The following is a 26,765-nucleotide window of genomic DNA, read 5'->3' on the forward strand; positions in this document are numbered from 1 at the left end:
TGTATAATCAGAGTTAATTGAATCCTTGCTATTTTATTTAATCATTAGTAACTACCTAATAAACTCTGGAGGTGATTAGCAGCAATAGTAACTGCATTTGTCATCTCTGATGTCTGGGAAGACGAAGGTCTGTTTTCTAAACATGAATCCATGCTGGTCTCATGCCAACTATATAACAATGAAGTTCAGGTCAGTGCGTGGCAAGTAAATATCTCACCTGTGCTAGGCCTGCAACACTGTTCTCTTGGTTGAGGATTTCTGAGCACTCTGAACTGGGAGAGCTGGCACTAACAGGACATGTTGAACATGGTGAACCCATCATGTCTAGTACTTGGATGCTCTTCACAGTTATGAGACTTCTCTTTTGAAGAGGTTGTAGTAGAGGTATACAGCTTTGATAGATCATCCTGTTGACTAATGAGCATTGAACTAAAATACCCATTTTGGAAGGCTTTGCTATAAAATGCTATTAAATTGAAGTATACGTGTTAAATATCTCCTTGGAGAGCACCGACTTAGAAATATTGATGAGTAATACTGATCTGTCTTGGAATCTTGACTATTTTGGAATTAAAGCTAAATTATAACACACTTGAACCTGACCAGGATGTGTCTTGAAAACATTTTGTGGTACCTAATAAATAAGGTGTGTTAGATCAGCTGCTATTGCTGCTGTTTTAAATGGGCCTTCAATTCCTCTTTTCGAAAAGACATTGTCTTTCTTGAATCCCCTACATAAGAAACAGTTTTAAAGACAATGTTGGAAGTTCTACAAGTGTATTTAATATTAACTACTACGTCTTAATATTAAATTTAAAAAGCCATTTCTCTTTAACAGTAAATTGGGAAACGGTGTGGAGAGCCAACACCAAAAAGAAATTCCAAGTTCACACCAACATGAACAGAAATGTTGGGCTTCTGCGAATCTTCCCTGGAATCACTGCTGCTGCTGTAAGTGTCACCACTTCAATTTGGAAGGGGGGGAAGTGATGCTCAGATACTCGATAAGCTAGCTGAAGTAAGGAAGCTGCATTGTAGCAGTGGTTGGGGCTTGGGAGGGATGGAAAGGATCTGTCTTCTGATACACATTTTTTTGGAGTATCAGAGCATCCAAAGACCTATTTTCATATGCCATAAACTATCGATAAAAGCTTTGCAAATATCTTGTGTCTAAACCACCAGGTTCTGAAACTTAACATTAATTTTTAATCAGGGCTCATAAATAGGTCAAGTGTGTTTTTCTAGAGATGCAGGCTACACTGACCATGGAAATGCTCTCTTGCTGCATACTGAGGTGTATCAATAGATACCTTGTCGAAGAATACACAATATGGTGGGTGCAGGGGAGAGTGACAATTTTTACAGCTTATGCCTCTTTTTTAAGGCTCATTTTGTCTCACACTGATGATTAATATGACTCTCACACTGATGATTAACATGACTCTCAGCACTCATACAGAGCTGAAAATGAGAACTGGGATTTTATTCCCAAAAATAAGAAGTGGGATTTTTTGCCTTTAGATTTATTTTTTTTCCCCCTAAACTGTAGTTTTGGGTAGATTTGTCTTTAAATTTTTGTCCAATACTAGTTCCATTAAATTGACAGGTCTTTTGTGGCTGTTGCCATCTTAAATTGAATCCAGTAGTTTATGCAGCACTCCTCAATTAAATTACCATTCTTTCTAAGTGAATATGAACAGATGGAAAGACAGAGGGGTGGTACATTTGCAATAAAACTCCAATTGCATAGTTAGCCTCATGGGGGCTTACAGTGTATTGCATTTAGCATATGTGGAATAGGAAATGTCTAGGTTGTTTAAAATACATCTTTGTAGGAAGAGGACATTGCTAGGCATCCTCTTAGAGTGAGCCACGACAGCTACCTCATTAACAACTAGCTCAGAATGAATTACAGCCTCCTTTTTTTTTTTTCCTGCCTTGAATTATATCAATTAAGTTTTTGAGTTAAAAAACCTTCAGGCTTCATTGGAATGTTCTTTCCTGAAAGGTTAGATGCTCTCTCTCTTTGTTAACAAAATTATTTGCTAAAATAAATCTGGGGAGGCGTGGGGGTTCTAAATTAGTAATTCTGCATTTATTTCATCAGTGCAAATCTACCCTTTTGTTCTTCCATAGTGCAACAGTGTAGCCTGTTCATGGCACATGAACAGTAGTGTCTTTTCTCACACTAAGGTCATGACTGTAGTAAAATATTTTAAAATCTGTCCTAGGAGTTTCAAAAGAAGCTAAAAATGTGAAATTCTATTTTTTTAAAAAGCTTATTCTGCAGTCCCAGTTATTGGAAATGGTGAGCACGAAAGGACATGAGAAGAATGTAAGGCAAGAGAGCCTGTATAACTGTAACAGCAGTAGACCATTTAAAAAAACTCAGTGCCACACATGAAAATCTTAGTGTGACCTCAGCAAATCTTTTGTCTCTCTTCCCTCTCATGGTTTTAAACAGGTACAAGCATTTCTTCAGCCTCCAATTGAAGGCATTGTACTTGAAACTTATGGAAGTGGCAATGCCCCAAACAACAGAGAAGACCTGCTGAAAGAACTGAAGAAAGCAACAGAACGAAAAGTAGTGATTCTGAATTGCACACAGTGCTTACGGGGCTCTGTCAAAACGGTCTATGCAACAGGGCAGGTAAGGGTTATGCTGTGGTTTCAGACCCCACTGCTGTGCAAAAGAAACATCCCACTGCTACAACTTGATTGCATGCTTCTAGTAGTCCCAGTGTCTAAAATCAGATTTGTTAAACTCTAAAGATATTGCTCATAAAATATAAAAAAAAATCTTAAGCTGGAAGTATTTAAAAGCTGCAAACGAGATCCTGTCCTGAATGGCTGAAACAGTCAGCTCCAATCCCAAATTAGTCATTGCTTGCTCTTGTCATGTGCAGCACTCCAGAATACCTTGCATTAGATTGGTAGTGTCTTTCCCAAAGGGATTCCACTGAACTAGAAGCCAGCTCAGGTGTCAGATGATGAAATAAAGTAGTATATGACAGGCCAGCAGTTACTTAGATACAATGTAGGAACCTCAAGAAAGCCTGCAAATCCAAGTGATATTCCAAATGCCTGGTTTTTATTTGACCAGAAGTAAAACTGAATTCAGTGAGAGATTGGAAGACAGTACATAAGGAAGTGTCTGTCTTGCAGAATGGAAATCAGTTGTGTTTAACCCATGAAGGCTAGCTTAAAGCCAACTTGTGAAGATACTGTTAATATTCAGGGCATTTTATAGCGAGTTTCTCAATTGTGTATTAAGACATGACATCACTGGACTAATAAGAGCGCAAAGCCATATAAGAGTGTGTGTTGCATGTGGTAGTGTGAAGGAAGCTGGTTTAACTGGCCTTTATAAAAAGGCTAGCCATTAAATAGCCAAGAAGCACTGCCAGAGGGTGACTCATCCCCCTGTTTTAGACACCTGGTTTTGCTGGGAGCAACCACCTGGCAGTCTGGCAGTGCCAGCCTCTTCAGTGACTGTAAGACAAACCTAGACACTAGTCTGGTGCTGAAACCTGTCTCTTTTAACATCGTTTTTGACACAGCTTTAGATGTTACTTGCTTCAAGAACTCATGGTCCGTTTTGAGGGGAAAGAAAAGGAGATTCTAAGACCTTCCACCTCTTCAGTATCCAAACTTGGTATTTTCTCACGTGGGCAGTCATTTGGGTGTTGGTGGAACTTTTGCATAACTTAATGGAGGTGTTTTGAAAAGTATTATAAACTTTTGTAAAGATCCTGTGCTCCGTAGCAAATACAATAGGAATACAAGGATTATATAAAACAGTTCACATGATAGGAAGAAAGCAGTTAATTCAATGAAAGACACCAAGCTTATGTTTGAAAAACAATGTGAAAATGAAGCCTAGCCTTTATGTGATCTTCTGCTGGAAATGAACTGGTAAAATGTACGGAAGGAAGAAAAAAGCCCCTTTTCTATGCTGTGATTAAAAGATTCTTCAAGTAGACACCTTTAAAATGGCTCTCTTGCACTCTGTTCCAGCCTGTTGATATGCTGAATTGAAATATTCTGCTCAGGTTTTACTGAAACACTCTAAGGGTGGCTTCCAGTTTTTATACAGAGCATAGATTATCTTGCTTCACCATCAGCTGCTGGGAGCTGCCAGGTTTTCTTGGCATCTTTTAAGGAGAACAAAATTATTTCATGCTTATTCTTTCATTACCTTTTCCTTTTCATAAGGAGCTGCTCAATAGAGGAAGTATCACAGGTGAATGTTGGAAAGTTGCTGTAATGTTAACTTTGCTTTTTCTTTAAATAAAAGTTTTCACAGGTCTTTGCATATGGTCAGGTCACTTTTCACTTATTCAAGCTAGCCAGGTGGGTCAGCTGACTCCCTGGTTTCCCTTGAAGTGTTTGTTTTAATTAACTGGATGTCTGGCCTCTGATCCATCTACACAGTAGAAACTTATAATTAAGAGGACTTTAGGTACAGGAAGGAAGCTGGGAAATCCCTTCCTCCTCCCCTTTCTCAAAGCTGCTGAAAAAGCCCTACTGGTTCTTTGGCTCTGCGGTGCAGGAAGTATTTCTCAACTTCTCTGTGTATGTTTTCCTATGGGACTTTAAAAAATGTTAGTCTGAGGCTCTCAGAGGTGGTTAATGAGCTGATTAAGGCTCCGTATCTTGCTAAAAACACTAGTTAAGCCCCAAGTTTCAAAGCTGAAGTTTATATACAAGGTATTTAAAAGCAAAGCGCAGTGTAGTGAACCTACTGCAAGATGCTTAACTGTGAGCCATCACTTTATGGCAGAGATGATGATCTGTGGTTTAGGAACGCCCAAGTGTTTGCCCGGGTACAATTTAGTGACGAGATGTGAAATCTCCCTTGGCATTGCTGCCTTTGCTCACTGTAACACTTACGGGGCTTGCTGATCATAGCAAAGATCTTTCTGCTTTTTTTCTTTGGTTCAGATAGCGTCTTGTTTTTAACTCCCAGAAAGAGAAGTTTAAAAGGTCATCTTTTTCAGTTATTCTTGTCAAAACTGTGTTAATTACACAGTTTAGTTGTATGTTCTAAATCATACACTGCTTGTGCAGCATGAAAGGATCTGAAAATGCTCCTGCTGTGAGCACATTGTAGTGCTGGAATTCATCCAAAGCTATGCCCCATAAAAGAATGGTAAATATGTCTGTATGAGAACAGCCTACTTGGCAATGTTCAAAATTCCACTGGGTTAAAACAAGGTAACTGCAGCTTTTCAATAAAGGGAATCTGACAACTCTGCAGATAGCTGATACAGACCTGTAACCTTTCCTTTCTAGCACAGTGAGGGACCATGGCAAGCATTTGGGTGAATTCTTCAATGATATTGCATGAAATGGAATTGAAAGTAAAACTAATCTTTATTCAGCTGGCTCTACTATTTGCTTGGTATTTGATAACTAAAATGACAAAAATTACAGTGGCAGTAGGAGGAGCAAGAGAGTGGGGGCACAGTATTCTGTGTAGCTACTCATCCTTCAAATGCATTTTCTGTTTTTACAGGTATTTCTAAAAGCTATTATAATTTGAATCATTATTCCTTTTTGTTCAGACTCTCGCTGATGTTGGAGTAATTCCTGGAGGTGATATGACACCAGAGGCAGCCCTAACTAAACTGTCATATATTCTCAGCAAGAGTAAGCTTAGCTGGGAGGAGAAGAGGCAGGTAAATATTTCAGTGTGACCTTGAAAGGCTTTAACTTTCTCATCTACTGTGCTAACTTCCGCTTCGCTGAATGCCTTGAGCTTCTCCCTTGCACTTAAAAGCAATGTATTCTAGAGCCATAATGTGAACATCACATGTTTTCTTTCTTGAAGAAAATGCTGTTAGGCAAATGAATGTCTGTAGATTGGGAGAAGAAAGAATACTCTGCATAAGTCAAGTGAAGACAGTGATCGAACCATAAAAATGCCATATTTAAATGGCAGTAGTCTACCTGGGACATTTTGGTACTAAAAACTCACACGTGGAAATTCATATGGGAGACAGAGTCCCAAACCTAGTGAAGTCAGCAAAGATCTTGTCATTGATCCAAGTGTGGTAAGGATTTCATCCATGACTCACTCACACAAAGTTAATTCTGAAAATAAATCTTTCCTGCAGCTTCTTCCTTTACAGCAATACTCATGACAGTGTTAGTTTCTGTAGAAGAAGGTACACTTTATAAATGCATAAAAAATAGATCATTCTAAGAACCAATTGTAAGTGATTTTAAAATCATAACACTTGAACAAAGCTCTTACTGTTCACTTGTGATAATCAAGGCTTTTTTCCTCAAATTATATAGTTATATACCATGTTCCTTTTCTACAAGGAACATGCAGCTCTGCATTAGATGGGGGAGCAGCAGCCTGCTGGGATGCATGTGTTTCTGTGCTTGTATGCAGTGAAATCATAATCCTGACACTTTGGGAGATGACATCATGATGAGTCACTCTCTAGACTTTAGCAGTGCATGCACATGTGTATCTTATGTTGGTGTTTTGTTTTTATTAAAATTTAAACAAATTTGATTGTTATTTCACACTCACTGTCTTCCAACCAATAGCAGCTCTTGAGACAGACATATTTGTATGCCTATGATCCTAAGTGGGGTGGCTGGAAGTACCAGTTACTGTGCTTAGAAACAGTTCCAGACTGAGCTTTAGGTTGTTTGCTAAAGCCCTGCCCCTGAATAATGAGAGGAGGAGCTATGTGTTTCTTCAGTGAGGATGGCAAGAAAATACTCTGTGCAAGAACATGCATGACAGGCAACAGAATGCTCTGTGAAGGGCAGTGGTATTGCATGTGTCTGTGCAGATGCACTTTAGAAACTCAGGCTCTTCTCTGATGCTCACTGACCCTGGAACATACATAGACTAGCCTTGTTTTTTAATACAGACTTTAATGTTCTTGCTTGGAAGGTTATTTGACATGGGGCAGGAGAAACTCTCCCAGCTGGCTTCTTGCCTAGGTATATGAGTTGAAACTTAACTTGAGATCCAGTTTGCTGAGGTAAGATAGGTGACTTACTCAGGTGAGGATGTGGTGATAGGACATTTTAGGTACTGCCGGCATGAGGTACTCGTGCATATTCCTATGCTGCCCTTTGGAATGTGCTACACAGTTCTTATGTGGTGGTCCTGGGACGTCTTTTATACAGTTTGAAAAACAAAATAACTTTTGCAATTTCTTTTGAGTTAAGCAGGATCAGTTTCCCCATTTGACTCATTGTACAGACCCACAAACAATTGTGTTGGCACAACCTAGGGAGCAGCATGCTGCATTGCCTGGGCAGGAATGAGTGGTAGAGTCCAGGAGGAGAAGAAAGCCTGGAAATATGTTGTCTGTGGCAATATCTTCAGCTGAACATATCACCAAACAATAGTCTCCCCAGAGACGGAAGCTCTCCTGGAGCTGCGTGGTTATTTTAGGATTCTCTTTCAACACGAAGAAGCAAGGAATGTGCCCCCAGACACATGGAAATGGCTGCAGAGCTGGTAGGACTGAGTAAGGCACGTAAGGGCTTTGCACTGGGTGCATTTAGCACAGGTGCCAATTGCTAAGGTTACCTGTGCAAAGCAATGATCTCAGCCTGTCAAACTCTAAAAGTGCGCCAAAGCACTCGGTATCCTCGGAGTTACATGCATGTGGGACTCTTCCAGCAGACAGCTACAGTGTTGTCAGTGCTTGGAGTTGTTTTTTTTTTTAATAAAGGGCATGCCTAGACATAAGTAAACCTGGGGCATTCCTCCTTCCAACATCACATCTGTTCCTTGCAAACTTTCACAATCCTGCTTTTTAAAATTCTAATTGAAATAGCTACGTGCTTTATAGCTGCATCAGCAACCTTGTGTGAGAGTGCCAGTATGTAAAATGGTCAGAATTGAGGAAATCAGTTATTTTTCCTTAATGACTGGTTTCTCTCACTGTTCTGCAGATTTCCCAGAACCTGTCTTGTGGAGTATTTTTATTGCTGTATTTAAGCACTGTTTTTTTTCCTAGTTATATTAGATGCACCCATCCTGCAAAGTGTTACATGCCTGCTTTAATACTGAACGACTACTACTGTAGACCCTCTGCATCCAAAACTATCTCTGTGGCCAAATTTTAACAAACTCAGGGCTAATGGAGCTATTTCAAAATCCACTGAAATACATAACCATCCACAGGCATCCACATACATACAGAGTCTGTGTATGAGTCCTGAGGTTTGGGAATGGTGGCAAAAGGCAACATTTCAGAATATTCTGGTCTTCAGACCTATGCTAATTACTCACTATCTTTGTGTTTTTAAGTAGGCTGCAGCTTACTCCACTAGGGAACTTTTGTCTGCATACTCAAAAAATTGGGGTGTTTTGTTATGTGCTTATTTTGGTTTCTTTGCTTTGGAAGAAAGTTTTATTTGCCTGTTCATTTTTTTTCTCCCCGTCTTTTTAAACTTGAAATCTTCATGGGACAGTAACTATTTCTTTAATCTTTTGTCTGCATTCAATTAGATTCCATAATTCCTCAAATTTATTTTTTTTTAAACTTGATTGTAAGGCTTTTTATTAGACTACTACCATATTTTTTCCTTTGCTAACAAAGGATTTGATTGCCTGCATTTCAGATGCTGAGTGAGAATCTAAGAGGAGAAATGACTGTTGTACCCACAGGAGCCAAGATCTCTCTGAGAGATAGCAAGTTTATTCAAGTGATTGCCAAATCTCTAAGTATCAGCAGCAAGGAGGTATTTACTTAAATATTTAAAATTGAACTCATATAAAGCTGTAAACTCAGTTAAATGAACCTAGCTTAGAGATAAACAGCAAAGCAGAAATAAAAATGAAACTTTGGAGCTTTTTTTATTTTTTTTAACAATATTTTTAATCTTGAGTGTCCCAGCTAACCAGTTTGGTTCGGGAGAAAGGACACAATGACAAGCATAACATCAAAATGTTTTTAATTAAAAACATTTAAACTTCTTTTTTTTTCTCTCTTTGTAGCCCCATCTTGACTTTATTTTCTTGGCTGGCTGGTTGCAATAACAAGCCTCAGACAGTTGCTGTAATTCAGGGTATCAATGATATGAAAAAGTGCTTTGTGTTTTTGTGGTCAAACGTATTGACAGTTCAGAGCAATCCAAATAATAACGGGTAAAACAGCTTAATTGTACATGCAGTCATAGAAGGCTGATACTAAGGAAGTATCAATTACACAAATTACACAAGTGTAATTTGGGGTGCTTAATATTAGCCCCTCCCAACTGGAAAATCAGTAAATCTAGTATTGGTTGGTAAGATACAAGTATTTGCTTTTCTCTTGGCTTAGTTTCAGGGAAGATGGGATTTTTAGTAGCTAGTGAATACTGAATGTATGGTGGTTCTTTAGGAAGCGTGAGAAATGAGAGAATATTAGGGGGCCTGTGGGGCTTGTTAGTGGAGGTTTGGAAGTACAGGTTACACAAATATCTGAGGAATCATGTGAGTGAAGTTGATCCAGTTTTCAGGGGACGGGGCTGTATGGTATTTTCCAACTCCTACCTGTGCTGTTTCCCTTAGTATGTGTAACTGCAGCAGCACAGGAAAGGTACTTAGTGCACGCTCCTTAAATGGTGCATATAGATATCACGTAATTGTAGTGTTGCCAGGGAGGAATATAAATCTCCATGGATGTGAGACTGACAAAATGTAAAATAAACATGAGACTTCTTTCCTTCCAAGAACTAAATGTTACCATTTTTAAATAACCAAATGACTAATTTGGAAACTTCACATGAAAGCAAGGGCACTGTTTTTATGAGTTGGACATCAATCATATTAGAGGTGAGGCTGATATTAAATGTTTAATTTTATTTGTTTCTCAGGAGCTAGAAGCCGTGAGAGATGCATTAATTCCACCTTTGGCTTGTGCTGCAGCTAAACTGGGTGACATAGATGCACTAAGAGCCATAGCAGAAATGGTAATGTAAAATGAAGTTTGTACCAAACACAAATCTTTAAATAGAGCTGTAAATGATGTGAGGAAGCTATGCTTACAGGGAAGCAACTACCTAAGTCTTAGAATCAAAGTGCTTTTACTAATATAATTGGTTTCTAGGCTTCTCAGCCTTTGCCTTTCAAAACTGGTGTGTTCTTTCCCCTATCTGGTTCTCAGCTGTTTACATTTTCTTTTGAACTGTGAAAATACAGGTAGATTAAAATGCAAGTTCTTATCTCCCAACTTGGAACACTTTAAAATGGTTTGCACTGCTTTCTTTTGCTTAACTTTATGCATATTCATAGTATCCAACTTTTGGATTTAAATTCATCATGATTAAAAAAAAACAAACAAAAACTTGAAAATTATATTTAAGCAAAACACAGAGCAGTGCTAATTCAGGATTTTTTGGCTCTCCCTGTATCTCGAGGTTGGGTTATACCTGGAAAAAGCAACAGGCATTTCCTTGTATCATCTATTAGACCTCTTTTTTTTTTTTCTTTTTACTCTTCTCTTTGCCTTGGTTTACCCTACTCTTGAGACTTTGGTAATTGGCCTTCAGAAAGGATATATATATCTCAAAAATAACAATATACTAGAACAAAATTAGCAGACCATATGCACAAGGCTGCTGTATGGTGTACTGCAGGAAAGAGCATATCTGAAGGGGCTGTAATGAGAATACGGGTGGAGGAGGGAGCATACAGATGGTAGAATAAACATCTTCATTGGTGCAAAATCCATGCTACATGATGAAGTGTGTTTGACAAGCTTAACATTTGGGTGGCAGAATTAAAACATGATGTATGCATCTGCTGTTGTACCAAAAACTTAATGTTCAGCCATTATCTTTTTAGCACGTGAAGGATGTTTCCTTTTGTAGGGTGGAAACTTGAGCTGTGGAGACTATGATGGCCGAACTCCCCTTCATATTGCAGCCTCTGAAGGGCATTTACCATTAGTTGAGTATTTGTTGACATCTGGTGCAACTGTTTATGCTAGAGACAGATACGGATCTACCCCACTGATGAATGCCATCAAGTTCAGGTAACAAAGTAATTTATACAGCACTCTGCATCAAGTTTATAAACCTTCTATCATTTTGGATTTAAAGTCCATCCCTGTGTTTTGGTCATGTTTTGTCTCAACAGTCATGTGTGAATTACAGCAGTTAAAATAACACAAACCAGCGTCATTTCAAAAGATATGACTTGCCTAGATTAAAAGAGTTTTTACAATAACATGAAATGAAAGCAAACAACTTGGTATGCATGCAAAATTATAGCATAAGGTAACCTATTCCTGCCTTCCTGCCAAGACTTTATCCATAATTTCAGGGCTCCACTCTATGTTATCAGGCTTCCTTATAGAACAGAGCCAAACCGATCACTCCTTTTGACTGTCAGAAGTGAGAGTGCAGGACCAAGGGCTGTCTGTTTTCTTTCTGCCCTCCCCTTTCTCATCAAGACCAGACTGTTTCAATTGGCACAAAATATACCGGTAGGTTGGCATGTTTTAATCTTCCCCTTCCACCAGTGCTTTCCTGGGTCTCTTGCTGGGTGACTGTTTTTTTTATTTTTCCCTTCCGCCCACTCATGATTATATGGGATGGCTGCATGGCTCTGCCTGATTTGTGGATTTCCTCTTCCTGTTGTTCTGGATGTCAGCAGCTCTTGAATGGTAGTCAGGGACACACAGTCCTAAGGAATGGCTGTAGCACAGAATATAAAGGTTATCGGATATCAAGATTTAATTTTTTTAAACAGTTTATATAGCCTGGGGATTCACAGAGCCATTGGTCTTCTAACGTGTTAGAAGCTGCATGCCCTTATCTTGTCTTGTTTCTTTGATCCACTTTCAGCTCTTTATCTCATATTCAGTCTGTGTCATGGCAGGAGAGGAGCTTTTTTCTGTAAAGGAGCTTGGACCAATAGAATTTTCATGGTCTTCATGAATGTCTGTCCCCAGATATTCCTACAGCATTCTAATGTGACAAGTTCTCCTGGTCTGGCAGGCTGGAGTTAGCTCCCTGGGAGGTCTGACAGTCCTGGGTTTGCATCGGCTGCAGGAATAACTTGAAGGCTTTTTCTCTCAAAGAGCAGATGTAGAAAACTCAACAGGGTCTGTTACCCTGGGACTGGAGTCCTGTGTGGCCAGGCTGCACTATTGCCATTCCTACTGCGTGGTCCCCTATGGCTCTGTAGCTACTGCTTTCTCTCAGGAATATACAAGCCCTTCTGTGGCAAAAACAAGCCCAACAGCAAATCAAACAAATAACCTCGTAGTTGAATAGAGGTGGCTCTGGTCCAATGTGAGAAAATGCTAAAGCATTAGATAGCATTAGATGTTCCTGCAAATCAGGCACCTACTTTTTTTACCGCACCCATCTACCGCCCGAGGAATTTCACATGAGCTTGTTGTTTGGATTCCTTAGCATTGCCACTCCTATATTAGACTCCTACTATGACTCTTAAGCTCTTTAAAACTGCACACCCATTTTGATACAGGGAATTGTAAAAGGAAACTGCACCATAACCATTTTCAGTTTCTCTTTTTGTTTCTACTGTTGGAATGAGAGGAAGAGTTGACTTAGAACTAATCTCATAAATGTGTATTTATGATCTGTTGTGTGCTCACACTGCATTGCACACTGATAAGCATAGAAGGGAGAAGGGTAAAGATCAGACAGCTGTATATGCACAAAATTAGATAGCCACTAAAAAGATTTATGCTACAGAAATGTTTAAATTCTATTTATTAAACAGTTGTGTGCTGAAAGTGAAGAGATTATCCTGATGCAGTGTACAAAGTGGCAGAGAGGGAAGGGGGAAAACTGATCTTAATGAGCAGTCAGTGCTTTAAACTGTTTAATATTGTAACTTTCTCAATTTCACTGAATATTACATCAGCTTAATTGCATTTTCTGAGAATTTATATTTGTTTGATTGACATTTAGCTGCAGTACAGTATCCAGTCATTTTCAAAATAGCTTTTTTCCTGTTGTGTTTTTTTTTTTTTGTCACATTTCTCAGTGGCTTGCTTTTTAACCTAGCATGCAAATGTATATAATGATGACTGATTTCTCTTTTCCATGTAATAATTTGTAAAGATGATCCGGAGTTATGTCTCTTCATAAAAGCTTCTTAACATAGCACTGTCAGCTGGTAGACCAGAAACTTAATCTATATCAATAGTCTCTATTTTTTTTTTTTTTTTACTTTAAGTGACTGTTTCTTTAGATGGTAAAATGTCGAGTCCCTTTCTAAATAAGAAATAAACTACTGCATTTCCTCTTTTTCATTTGTAATGCTGCAATTTGCATGTAGTCTCATTCACTTTATGCATGGAGCTAAACAGACCACTGTTAATTTAGGCCAGTTGCTTGACATAAAGTAGCATTCCTTTAATTTCATAGAGTCCCCTCAAGGGATAAGTCATTTTCAAAACAATAGAATAATATTTTTTTAATAACAGAAGCTCTCTAAGGAGAAAAATGTCTTGAATAAAAATTGTGTATATTTTATGTAGTCAAAGCACTTCCATTTACTTGTAGAGCAGTGGTAAAAGGTTGAAAATGGGGAGTTGCTCATACAGTGCTGTGAGAACATCAGATTAGAGGTAGTAAAATTACCTCCCACGTAAATATGAATTTAAATACTTGCTATTTTGCAAGGTTACATTTACATTACTTCAGGAAATCTAAGGCAGAGTGAAAAATCTAAGCACCGCTGACTCCAGAAGTGCACTGAAGCCTGTCCTTGCAGTATTTGAGCATAAAATTCCCACTGATACCAAGCAGAAAACCAAGCAAGTGAAACTGAGCTGATTCTGCCATAACCATTCCAGTTGCTAGGGGACCTAACATTAAAAAGAATGAAGCCAGTCAAGTTTGGATATACATTACACCTGCATTTCTTTAAAGAGAGTTGGTGGAAGGTGTGAACCCTAAGGCCCCAATCCTGCAAACTCTTACATGCGTGTTAATTTCACATGTGTGATTCATCTCGTTTGAAGTTGATTCACTTTTAATAAGTGTCTGCCAACTGAAGGCCTAGGATGATACCCACTGTGCGGCTTTGCTGTGAATCCAGAGCCCTCACAAACTGGGCGAAGTTTGGATGTCTTCATCTGAAACTCAGCCTTCACTCATAGCAGTGAATATTGAGGAACATGTTTATTTTGCTATTGATCCATTAAAATATCAGTTTACACTGGGGCTTTTATCTCCAGTGTTATCAAAAATGGAATCAGGAGGGGGGGGGTGATACTAGAAACACTTTTGTCTACCTGTTTTCTGCTTCAGAAAGCTGATGAATGACAGTGGTACTATCAAAAGGCTAACATCAGTAACATGTGAAAAATAGCATTGTTTCCATAGGCTGTGTCTGACCAAGAGCCACAGTTTGGTAACAGAGCTCACTAACATAAGGTAGAGTCAGGAACAGTTCACAGGTGACAATAGCTCCTTATGGTTTTGCTTAGCAGATGGGGCTAGACTGGACAAGCAGCTGTGCACCCCAGGCTAACATGATGATGTTGGACTTCCCTCTATGCCTTGAGCTTCCACTGCCCAGGAGTTGCTATACTCTTGGTTTTGTGCTGTCACCTTAGAACAGGAATTACATTTGAACCATTCCCAAAAACTTCATGGCTCATGACATCATCTGGACCTCAAATCAGCTAAACTGACCTTTGTGAGGTTTAGGAAAGCCACAGGTGAGCAGTTCTTAAAGAAACTACTTGTAAAGACAAATACCTCTCGTGTTCCTAAGACATAACAGTATCAGAGAATTCACAGCCAGCCTCTTGAAATATGAATAACACTCTTGTGGTAGGTACAGGACAGTAGAAGTGGTACTCTGGATAGGGCTTAAATTTCTTCAGAATGTAGATACCATTTGGATGTAAGTAGGAACAAGCTGTAGTGCAACTTACCTCCTGCATAGTTTTCATGCTGAGTGATGGGAATGTGAGAAATGATCCATTTGCTTTCTTGGACAGATCTGCTTCTCAGAGTCACAGCACTAAATTTAACACTATTGAGTTGCACATTACTATTTGTCCCTATTCTTCCTCTCCCTGACCCTTTTCTATATAAACAGTGGTATACAAGATGTCCTCCTCTTCCCACCATACCAAGTAACATGATTTTAAACTATTCCCACTCATCATACTTCTATTTATAAATATTTTGTTGTAAGCATTTATTGCAGACACTGTTAGTTTCAGTTTGGGGCTTTTTTGTTTTGTTGTGAGTTTTTTAAAATTGCAAACCACTTTTTTTTCCTCATTTAGATTTCTTATATTGAACATAGAATGATAGAATGGTTAAGGTTGGAGGGGACCTTAAAGATCATCAGGTTCCAACCCCTCTGCTGTGAGCAAGGACACCTCACACTAGACCAGGCTGCACAAGCCTCACCCGACCTGGCCTTAAACACCTCCAGGGCGGGGCTTCCACAGCCTCCCTGGGCAAACTGTTCCAGTCCCTTACTACCCTCTTGGTGAGATATGTGGTGTAAATGCCCCCACACCTGTCCGTATCAAAGATTCATAGAGTCCCACTCAGCACAGCAGTGGCCATGTGGTGTACGTGGGGCATGAGGTGCATTCTGGAAGGTGTGTGGTTGCCAGTCAGGAGTAAATAGTTACTGCAGGGGAAAAGAAAATCTTGGCTCTCCACTGGAATCCAGGGATACAGACTTTGTGTGCTTCAAATGGGAGCACATTGAGGGAAAATATCACACAACTATACATGCTTTGCTGCCTTTTATCTTTGAGTACAGTCCCATAATGTAGCTTTTATTTTTAAAAGCACTGGTTTCATGCTGTGATTTAGAGTATAAGGTGAGAAACGAGCAATAGTCCAGGGCAGTCACTGGAGAGTAAGCAGACACCCCCCATGTTCAATTGTAGCCTGCTGTTTTAATCTATTTTAGGTCAAATTTCTTTTTGGCTAATTACTGTTCTGCTTAAGACTTACCTAAAATTTCTTACACGTAGACTTTATTTTTCACCACAGATTGAAAAACAGGAAGCCATGCCATTATTTGCTGGCTCAAGGAGATGCTTGTGGATGACTAGCCCTGTCGTAAGGGACCCACCTGAGAAAATATTTTACGTAGCTGAACCAATTTGCAGCATGTGCTGTTCCAGCAATGTTTTGCCATGACACAAAGGAAGAATTTTTGGTTTGACTGTCAATTGAAACAAAGTACAATTTAAAAAAAAAAAAATCTGTCTGGTGGGTTAAATAACCTACATTTGGAAAAGCAAAATGATTCCACTAACACCTGTACAGTTGTTTAGTTTTTAAATTAAGAACTTATATGAAACATGTAAGTTTAATAGCTTAATAGGCTTAATATAGATAACTGTAAAGTAAATTCTCATTCAAGATGGAGTTTGCTAAGAAGAGGCAGAGATTAGATAAACACCTTAGTCCAGTTTGAAAATGGAAAAGCCCATGACTAGCTCCAAGAAAATGCAGGGGATTAAGCAAAACATGCATGTGAACTTTTTCTTTTTTTTTTAATTAATATAGGTGAGGTTTTAGCTAATGGGTTGGAAGAGCCCAATATCTTCTATTACAATGATAGGCTTAACTCTTTGTTTTGAAGAATTATGGCATAGCAACTTACTTAAGAGAGGAACTGTGAAATGATTCCTGATCTACTGGTGTCATCATGATCTTCCTGGAGAAAAAAACCCTGTGTTTGGATTTGTGAACTAGATCATTTGTGTAGCAGAGGATCATGTTGCCACCTCCTTTAGGAAACTAGTTCTAAACTTCCTACTACGTTACTTGTGAAAAAAGTATTTTGCACATTTTTCATTTGTAATTTTATTTTCTACAACTGTACCTTTAGAGACTGACCTTTGCCATAGGCTTTCTCAAGCATCTGCCTAAGGTACAGGAGTTGGCTAGTAGTGCTTAAATATCTATTTGTCCCTTTATCTCAAAGGAAAGGACAAGGAAGACCTCCTAAAGAATCCAGGTGGAAATAAATAATAAAGGGAAGAAGGGTTAGGAAAAGATGTGCTTTTGTGGGATGTTCCTAAGAATACTTACCACAATTTTGAAGCCCTAAAAACCTGATTTGCTTCTACATTCACCTAAAGATTCATTGCTTAACTGTAAGACATGTTCTATTTAAGACTGATGTATATGGGCATTTTATTCTAGAAAATACAGGAATTATGCTGTGTAATAAATGTCCTCACATTGCATGCATTTCAATCTCAAATATTTCAAGTGTTCAATTAAGCTAGCATTCAGGTAAAGAAAGTAATTTTATTTGAAGATAAAGGGATGCACCTCTTTCATTTTCAGAGCTGAACTTAACACTTCCATGAGCTTAGTATGTGAATGATTTTTTGATAGGGAGGGCAGATCTATTTTCTACATCTGTAACCTTGGAGAAGATTCATTGGTCCTGTGATGGCGGTGAACATCCCATAAGAGCTTGCACTGACTGCTTGTGTGTATGAGTAATGCTGGGTTCTGTGAAAAAAAAACCTACTGGTCCAGACACTTTCTCTGTTTTTTCTGTTCCTTTCATAAAGGCACATACAGGTGATTAATTTGTTACGAGAAACAGGAGCACACCTTTCAAGCCATGACTTGGAGAACATCGGAACGATACTCTGCAGGTAAATGTGATATAAGCTGAGATGGCCCCAAGGCTGGGATGGAGGGGGATCACTTTTCAGAAGAGACTCTTAGACTGGAGAACAGCGTGTATACAACTTCCAATAAACAGTTGGGTCCCTGGCACATGACATGGCCAATTCTGTACTAGACTAATAATGAGGAAAAAAGCGAAGTGATAAAATGAAGAATCAACTCTGTCAGAGCATCGGTAACTCAAGAGAATCCTAAAGTAGGGAGTATTTTAGGGATAAGTGAACTGGAAGCAAATATGCACTGTTTTTTCCAAGCACTTAGACTGAGGAAGAGTGAGAAGGAAGCTGTGGAAGGTGTGATTGAATAGCATCTCTACTTGAGAATAAAGCTGCACACAGGGCATAATTTTTTATTTTCTTTAAATCCACTTTTCATTTACCTGGGAATGGCTCCTACTTTAACTAGCATATAACATTGCTCTTAAAAATAACTAAATCAAATAGACAAATAGGTTTAACTCCAAAACTTTTGAACAACTGCTCACTGTCTCTACACTTAATTTGAAGGGGATATAAACCTCTGTTAAAGCTGGTTTTACATACAGTTGCTTTTAATATATAAGGTGGTTTAATGATATGGATATATATTATGAAAATAAATAGATGCTTGATTTTATTTTTTCCAGAACTGGTCCTGAATTACAAATTACTCTGACAACTGTAAGGTTTCATGTATTTCCTAAAATTACTGATAGTTTTTACTTCCTTTCTTCTCCTCTTCCTCTCAAAAGCAAAACATCTCTGAGTACTGGCCTTTATATCAGGACTTGACAGGAAACCATGAGACTTGTAGGAACCAACCAGTGCTGTATATTGTCTACAAAACTATAAGGCCAAGGTAAAGCTTATCTGTGTTCTGTATAGAGAGTGGATTCTGTTCTTTGAGCAGTTCTGGAATCAAGAAATACTAGCTGGAGTGTTTCCATTGGCATAACATGCTCAGAGGAGACTGGGTAATAAGACTTTTGCCATGAAGTTAAAATACGCACTTCCCAGGGCACAGCAAGTGATAGGGCAGAATAAGCCCATGGTTTGCATAGTTTGTATCTGCCAAGAAGGTGAGAGGAGTGGCTTGGGCAGTGGCAGTTCCTGTGCAAATAAATTGGCCCCTTCCTTAGCCCTGGTGCCACATGTAGAACCAGTTTGGCTAGCTGACCTGGGAATAATACATTTAAAAAAACAGGAGAAGAGAGCAAGGGTCCTTTAAACAAAAGTAGTTCTGATGCAGTTTGCAACAGCGTTTTAAGGAGGATTGTGCACCCTGCATCTGTGTTGCACAATCTCCCCTGGTTCAAAGCTGGTATTTTGATCATACATTTTTAAGATCTTTTGGAACTTGCATTGATGGCAGTAAGTTTCATGTAAAAACAATGTAAATCTTCCAAACAGAGGGCAGGAGAGGATGTGTGTGCAGAGGCTGAATGAGGACTTGGTGTGGTGTGCCTGGGGTGAGAGGGGAAGAGGCTCCCCCACCTCACTGCAGGTCAGGAGCCAGAGCCATGGCAGCTCGGAGCAGCTGCCGTGGCCAAGGGCAGACATCACTGCACAGCATGGACCAGAGCACAGGCAGCCTGAGGCAGGAGTCATATTTTGAGACAGCACTGAAGTGTCTGTGGATGGTGGCTCTTCCATACATGGCTCCTGCGGATCTGGTGGGCTTTCTTTCCTCTAGCTATTTTAGAGGGCCTGGAATAGTCTTTTCTGCCAAAGTGGACTTTTTCCACAGAAAGTAATTTCGATGCATAAACATTATTAAATCTGAGGTGCTGGTGTTTGTCCCTCTGCCAGAGTGTCTCAGAGACTTCTTCTGGAGTGTCCTCAGGTGACCTGACCGATATTTTCCCAGCATGTTTGTGCTCACTTCCTTGTCCTACCTCTTACCTCCTCCTTTTTAAGACTTCTCTTTGCAGGCACGGGCACCTTCATGGCAGTCAATGTGTTCACATAATCAAACTGCTTATAGAACAAGGTGTTCATAACATCTTCCTTCTGTCTAATTTGGACTGTTTTCTTACATCTCTTCTATCTTGTAATGTGCCTTAAGCTGCAATTTGTACCAATCTGAATTTCTCACCAAGGCAATATATCAGCTTCTTGGGGTTTAGAAGGACAAAGCTCCTGGCTTTCTGATAAACTCTAGCTGTAATCACGTTTCCCCCCTTGCTACTTACCTATCCTCAAATTCATAAGAGACCATGAACAGTGATTTTTTCTGTTCTAATACTGTCTCCTCAGCTTCATTTCTGCTTAGAATTCTGATTTTAGAATAGAAAAGACTAGTTCAGCTGGAAGATTTTAGAGATAAAAGAAAAATAAATGTGCTGCTTTAGTACCAGAGATGTTTGAGAGGGAAAGGAGTCTCAACTTGAACTGACAGCTGGACAGTATCAGAGGGAATTCCTGTGTAGGAAGTGGAGATGCACACAGGTGCAGCCAAGATGATCCAGTTATTTAATCTTTCATGGTTTCACTTGCTTGTTTCTTTTTTTTAAGAGGGAGGAGGTAGTCTAATTTTTAGAATCACTTTGTTGATACTTGGTATTGGGTTCATGGCTTGTTTTGAACTGAGAAAGAGGTCCCAATGTTAGTAATCTGCTAACAATGTCAGAATCTCTTCTCATAGTGCAGTAGTGTTGTCATCTGTCTGCAAAGCCAAACCCTGACTAGATAAATTGGAACACTCAGACTTAGGCTTGCTGAGTTTTGGAGTTGGTAAAGAGTTGCTTTGTGTTGGTTGTTTTTTTTAAGGAAAAAAAGCCTGCATAGAATTGAGATACTCTGATCAAGCCTGTACTTCACAAAATTAAATAGATGCAAAAAAAGCCAAACCAGCTTTCTCTTTCATATTATTTGATTTCATAAAATGATATAATATACAAGGATGCAGCCTTTAAAATCACCAGCTTTCAGAATAAAGTGCCTCATCAATTTAACATAAACTTGAGGGAATAAGGCTGGGGGAGGAAGGATAAATAAGCCTCTGTAGGAATCAGGACCAAGCTTCTAATGCCTGCTGTCTTTCAGAGAAGTCAGTTTGTCCCAGCTGAGAGAGACATGGAGATACTAGCCAAGTGCAGCACTCACTGCACACATATGTGTGCAGGATAGAATAAACCACACCTTGTGCTGGACGGCTCACTTGCTTTTTGAGGATTTTAATTTAAAAAAATATTTTTATTTTTTTTTCCTCTCTTGTCAGGGTGATGATAGACCTGAAAAAAGAAAAGTCTTTCCTGATTGCTTTAATTGACACTGAAAAAGGAGAATCACTGAAAAAGCAGAAATTTCTGTCACAGGGAAAGATGAAATCCTAGTACCTAAGAAGACAAGAGGGAACCCCAAAGTGTCATTTAACTGTACTCATTACTTCCCAGATCTAGAACTGCACTGGCTCTTGTCCTTCTAAACCCTCTGAGACCTGAGCAGCTGCACTCCTGGTCCCTTGGCTGTAACCCAGCACCCCTTAAGCAGCAGCTCCTGTAACTGAGCTTGCTCGGTGCCAGTGTGTCAGGAGGCACAAACTCTGAGCACATAATTGCATTATCACTGCTCATGGTATCTCATCTCTGTTATCATCATGGCTATATGAGCTGTGCTGAAACTGGGAAATGGGTACATTGTTTTTTCTAAATGCAAGAGCACTGATATGCAGCAGATCTGGGCTTACATGCTGTAAATGGTGCCAGAGTTTAATAAAATGTGATTAATTCAACAAAGTAAGTTTTAAACATACTAGTAAGTGTACATTGAAGTTATTTTTATTCAATTTCATGACATAAAAATGGGGAATTTGCTGCTTAGAGGATGCACTTGGAATTGCTGGCATAAATATCTCTGAGAAAAATACAGAGCAAAGGCCCCTACAGTGCATGTTTAGAAGACGTATGTATACATTTGACTATATGAAGTACACTTACAGTGTGTGTGTACAGGAAATATAGGCATTTGGCTTGACTTCAGAGATTGGGAATTGGAGAACATATTTTGTGGCATTCTTGATTATAATCAATTTAGTGACTAGTAGGTTTCCTCTGTTCAGAGTGGTATCGGAATTTTCTTGCAACCTGTGTCACTTTTTGCTCTCTGGGTCACAGTGCCCATAGAATACATTTCTCACTTGATCAGTAAATGGCTGCTGCAAAATTGAAGATGCTTTCGTGTATTTGGATTGCTCTGAGGTCACAGAAGGAGACCACTTCACAGTGTTGGCCTCTGGCAATGTGGGTTAAATTGCTCTTTCTGAACAGGTGCTATTAGGCAGTTAATTTTCAAGTAAATGCAGTAGTCCTTGTTTGTTGCTTACAGTTATACTAGCTGAACTGCCCTGGGTAAGTAGGTTGGTAGTATTTCTAAATGTGCTGGTCTTTGCCCAAAGTGATTTCTGCTTTGCATGAAGCTGAACAATGAGATTCTGTTCAGCAAATAGAGAGCTTTCCTGTCCAGTGTTGGAGATACTTGGAACTCTCACTTGCTAGGTAGGCTTCTTGGTTGATTGTTCCTTAATTATGGGACCTTGCAGTGTCAATGCCAAGAGGCTTGTCTTTGCAAATAAAGATACTTCTGTTCCAAAAGTGGCTGCTAAGCAATTTCTTCTCTGCTTTACTAATGCTTACACATTTTCTTTATTAATGCTTATTGTTCCTGCTGTTTCCGTAAGGACTTCCCACTGAACTTCCTGTTAGAGGTCCTTTGCCTTCTTGCTTTCTTACTGCTTCTGAGCGGCCTTTTTTGTGATGCTAGTTTCATTAATGACTTACTGATCCTTTTCTTCATGTCAGACTGAAGCACTGTTTAACATCATAGCACCAGATCCCCACTTCCCTGTGCCCCAGAGGTTCCAGCTGTAGGTCTTCTGCCCTGCCTCAGGGCTGGTAGGGTTGCATGGAGGAATACAGAGACCATTTGCTTTTACTTTTCCTTTCCAACCTTTGGGACTGCTGCAAGCAAAAGCCTCTCTGACTCTCCTCAGACTGCTGCAATTAGAGGCTTCCACTCCCTTGAAAACATTTTTTCAGGTGCTTCAAGAGATTTAATCAACAGAGGTGATTTCAGCCTAGCAGCAAAGTGCATGTTGCAGCCTTACTTTCCAGGTTTCTTCCATAAGCTTACTTGACTGTCTGCCCCTTGCATCTTTCCAGCCTTCTCCACTCTCCACCAGATCTGCCTGGCTTGGTTGTTATACCCAGGAGCCTGTCACCATCCTCCATCCCTGCTGCCAGCAGAATGCTGTTTGAGCACTGTTTAAGGCAGCAAACGCTGAACTTAATAAGTTTGGGGAGGGTTCCCCCTCCCTTCATGAGATTTAACCTCAACGGATGAGTATCAGAATGGTTCTGCTGAAACAAACTCTGAGCACATGGTGAGTTCAGGTCTGAAGCCTAACAGATGTTGGTTTCTTGAGAAAACTGAAGGTAATCTTCCTAGCCTTGCTGTCAGTTCAGCCTGCCCACAGGCTTGGTACAGATGGTCATGCTTTTGCATGTGTACAGGCTGTTATCCCTTCTTTTACCAAAATGAAAGTTAAAAATTAAACCTAAAAATTAGATATTGTGGGTGAGACTACCAGCAGATGTGTGAAAAAACAATCTGGTGTACATTCTTCTGAAAATTCACTTATTTGTATATGATTAATTTTGATCCTTTCTATTGCTTGTTATACATAGCAGATAGAGGGCATCTTTTAAAAGCTTTTTTTTGCTTGCTACCCATTTAAATCTTAAAAATTATCTTACCAAACTCAAAAAATACAGGTGCATTGCTGTCCAAATGATACCACATAAAATAGGCTGTCATAACTTCTTATAGCAAACACACTTACACTAACCCATGAAGGGGTTTTCTTAGTGGTGTTAAATAAGGCAAACTGATTCCTTAGCATACCTGCTTGTGCTCTTACTTAGCTGCACCTTGAGTTAGCCATTGCCCTCCCCCCAACCCATTTCATGAGATAAATATTGTGTTGTGAAATATGAAACTGCATGACTTTTTTTTCCCCTTTGGCCACAGTCACACCCACTATGTGAAACTAGCCTGTTGTAAGTACTTACAGCACAGCCCTATTAATTGAAGGAACTGATTCATCAAGCTGTGTTGCTTGCTCAGCTAGTCAAGGCTGTTGTAATAGTGTTCCTTTCCTTACCTCTCTGCCCTGGCAGCCATGTTGAGCCTGTTCTGGTGCAGCGTTTGCACGCTGAGCTAATTGACAGGATCCAGGAGCACACTTGGAATGGACCAAAAGATTTATAACCAATATTAATTACTCTCTTTCCAGCCTTACAGCTAAAGGCGATGTGGATGGGCTGTATGCCTGGTACCTTGCTGGTGCAGACCTGGAGCAAACTGGTTATGATGGCAGGAATCCCCTCCAAGTAGTAAGTGTGTACTTACTGTACTCCGTATGGCGTGTTGGCTGTGCGAGTTAGTAACACATGCTGTTGGATAATATTAGTCTGGGAAATGTGAATGCTACTTTGGGGACTATAAACTGGATTAGAGTTTCTCTCAGACTCAAGCCTGGTGCTGTTCTGAGGCAATAAATTGTTAGAGCCAGAACTTCCTCATCTATGTCAGAGGAGTTAAAATTTAAATTGAATTTTAATCATTTTGTGGTAACGTATTTTTACTTCCCACAAGTAAGTATTTGCATGTCCTGGTACACAGGATGGCAGGATTTATTCATGTTTCTTTTTACAGGCAGAGGCTACAGGGCATAAGGAGGTTCTTGAATTCTTTAGGCAAAAGCAGTAAAGAAGGTAAGATCTCATTTTCAAGTGCTAGATTTCTGAAATGTACTGAGCAGGATATACATGTATGAATGTGGATTTTGTATTCCAGCCTTAGTTCACCCTAGGGCATCTGGGTTCAGCTGTCCCTGTCTTAGTTTCTGATACAACCCCAAGTATTTTAGTCCTTCCTTGTAGAGTGGGGTTACTGTTTATCCTTCTCTCTGCCTGAACCCGGAAGTGCAATTTTATGGTGCATCCCCGTGTGGTTCTGAATGTGCTTGGGAATCTAAATGCTACCAAAATAAAACCACTGAGGGCATCAATGACTTGTTCTGTTGGGCCGTTGCAATAGATAGCTCCTCTGCCTTGCCTGCTTTAGGGAGGAAAACCTGTCATCAGGCTCTCTGCCAGACCTGGTGTTCAGGGAGCTGTGCCCACAGCACAGGAGCATCCCCTGCTCCAGCAGAGCTGCTGTCGAGGCCGTCCCAGGTACTATGGTACCTATCACATTTCCACCTCTGCTCTCCCTCTAGCTTTCAATGGAGCACCTGACACCAGCCCATCTTCTAGTGTAACATCCTCAAGCACCACAGGAAACACGGGGCAGATTCTTAATGGACAGGAGTTAGTTGTTGTACACACACAGACTACAGAAGGCTCAAGTCAGCAGAGAGCCCAGCCGAGGCCTTGCTCCCGCTCTGGGCACAGGACAGGGCAGTGCCACAGACTTCTCTAACTCAGACCTTCGATGTAGCTGCCTGGTTGTCCCTGACACAGGCTTCCAGCATAAATCTCGTGTACTGCTAAGGCACAAGGTGTGTTTCCCTGGCTGTGAGGTGAGTGTGAGCTGTGTGTTCAAAGCAGCAGATCTGACAGCTCTCTCTATAGGAAACTGGGCGTTCAATCTTCTCCCGTGCTGTGCTGTAACTGGAGACATTATTAACACATGCCTTTAATTTCTCAAAACTTCTTTCTGATGCAACATGTTGTTGATTTAGGTTTCTCTTCTTCAATTTATTAGCAAGTCTAATACCAATATTAAATATTGGAAGGAGATTATCTCCTTTATTTAATAAAATTGACACCAAATTTAGTTAGAGGTTTTGCTGGTCCCATTTGACCAATGCACGTAAATTCATGTGTATGTAAGTGAGGAACTGCAACTGGAACCAGTAGCATTTTTTCATCACTATATACTGGTCTGAATGAACAAAGGACAGAATCAGGGATTTTTTTCCTTTCCTGTAAAGCTGTGGTTTTTTCTTCGGTTTTAGCTGATATAGAAGGATTAGAAATAATCACAGTCTCGAGCATTTAAATGGAAGTTTTCCAGCGTCCAGGATGAAGATGCTAAAAATAACTTCCAGGATATGGGTTATGTTGCAAAGGGATTTCCATTTTCAGTGAAACAGATCTCCAAAAGTAACTCTTATTTTGTAAGTGGGGAGTGAATGTGTTAAATCCTCAACTCCTACATGGATCATCTCTTAATTCCTTTGGACTGAGCCACCAGTAGTGTAGGCAGACTGAGGGAAGTACCGTATGAGAACTTGCTTGGCAGGCTCCAAGGTAATCTCTTCTCAGGAAGGTTTTGGATAATGCCAAGTTCTAAACATCCATTTTCTCTTTCTCCAGAGGCTGTAGAAGATGGTCACTCCTCTTCAGAAATACCAGCTTTGAACGTTAATGGTGTTAAGCAGTTACAGGAGGAAAAGAGGAAAGGAACAACAGTAGCTGCTCTTGGAGCACACAAGAAAGCTAAGAGTTTAGAAGTATTCTCTGTTTGGGATCACGTTAAGTTCCTAATGATTTTCTAAAAATGATTTGCTGCTTTATCTTTTAATCACTGTTTTTGAAAAGATTTTTAAATCAAAAAATGAGCCTGGAATGTATTGTCTTCACTGTACAAGTTGTGTTTTTAAAGTGGCCTTTTGAATCCTATGTTAAATTAATGAAGACAGTATTGCAGGCACAGCAAACGGAAACGCTGTGGTGAATTAATACCAAGAAAAAACAGTGGATTGTGCATTTTTGGGTTTCAACTAATAAAATCTCTGAGGAACAATGTTGGTTTCACTTTGTCTGTTTTTTGCAATGGCTTCTATCACTTCGGTTGCAATTACAGCAATTGTGAGTGTCAGTGCAAACAATTGAATCAGTCATGGGCATCTGCCTGCAGTTGTGTACTACTCTTCACCAATGTGTCGCTATAAAACCTCACTTAAAATGAGGAGGCAGAGGCCAGAAAGCATGTTTGTGGCACTGTCTAAGTGAATTGATTGTTTTGTTTCTAATAGCATCTTTCCCACATCCTGACCGGAATATAATCAAGATTGCTACATGCTGGACACATAATTCTTTGGACTGTAAATGTGATCTCAGTATTAAAGTCCCAACA

At 39.7% G+C, this 26,765-nt stretch overlaps 1 protein-coding gene across 3 annotated transcripts in view; it reads left to right on the forward strand.

Annotated features, from left to right (window-relative positions):
• Window positions 1-26,432, forward strand: part of ASPG (asparaginase) — a 48,341-nt gene extending 21,909 nt beyond the window's left edge. Inside the window, exons 7-16 of one of the 3 annotated variants that reach the window (XM_051620708.1) lie at window positions 839-951; window positions 2,465-2,650; window positions 5,568-5,681; window positions 8,608-8,727; window positions 9,844-9,939; window positions 10,840-11,003; window positions 17,523-17,609; window positions 23,914-24,017; window positions 24,336-24,394; window positions 26,003-26,432. In XM_051620708.1, the coding sequence (XP_051476668.1) occupies window positions 839-951; window positions 2,465-2,650; window positions 5,568-5,681; window positions 8,608-8,727; window positions 9,844-9,939; window positions 10,840-11,003; window positions 17,523-17,609; window positions 23,914-24,017; window positions 24,336-24,355 (1,004 nt within the window). In that variant the 3' untranslated portion in view covers window positions 24,356-24,394; window positions 26,003-26,432. The remainder of the gene's footprint in view (window positions 1-838; window positions 952-2,464; window positions 2,651-5,567; window positions 5,682-8,607; window positions 8,728-9,843; window positions 9,940-10,839; window positions 11,004-17,522; window positions 17,610-23,913; window positions 24,018-24,335; window positions 24,395-26,002) is intronic. The other 2 variants (XM_051620707.1, XM_051620710.1) reach the window with 2 other exon arrangements.
• Window positions 26,433-26,765: the final 333 nt, after the last annotated feature.

This window comes from Apus apus, chromosome 5 (assembly GCF_020740795.1).
Source record: "Apus apus isolate bApuApu2 chromosome 5, bApuApu2.pri.cur, whole genome shotgun sequence".
Classification (NCBI taxonomy): Eukaryota; Metazoa; Chordata; class Aves; order Apodiformes; family Apodidae; genus Apus; species Apus apus.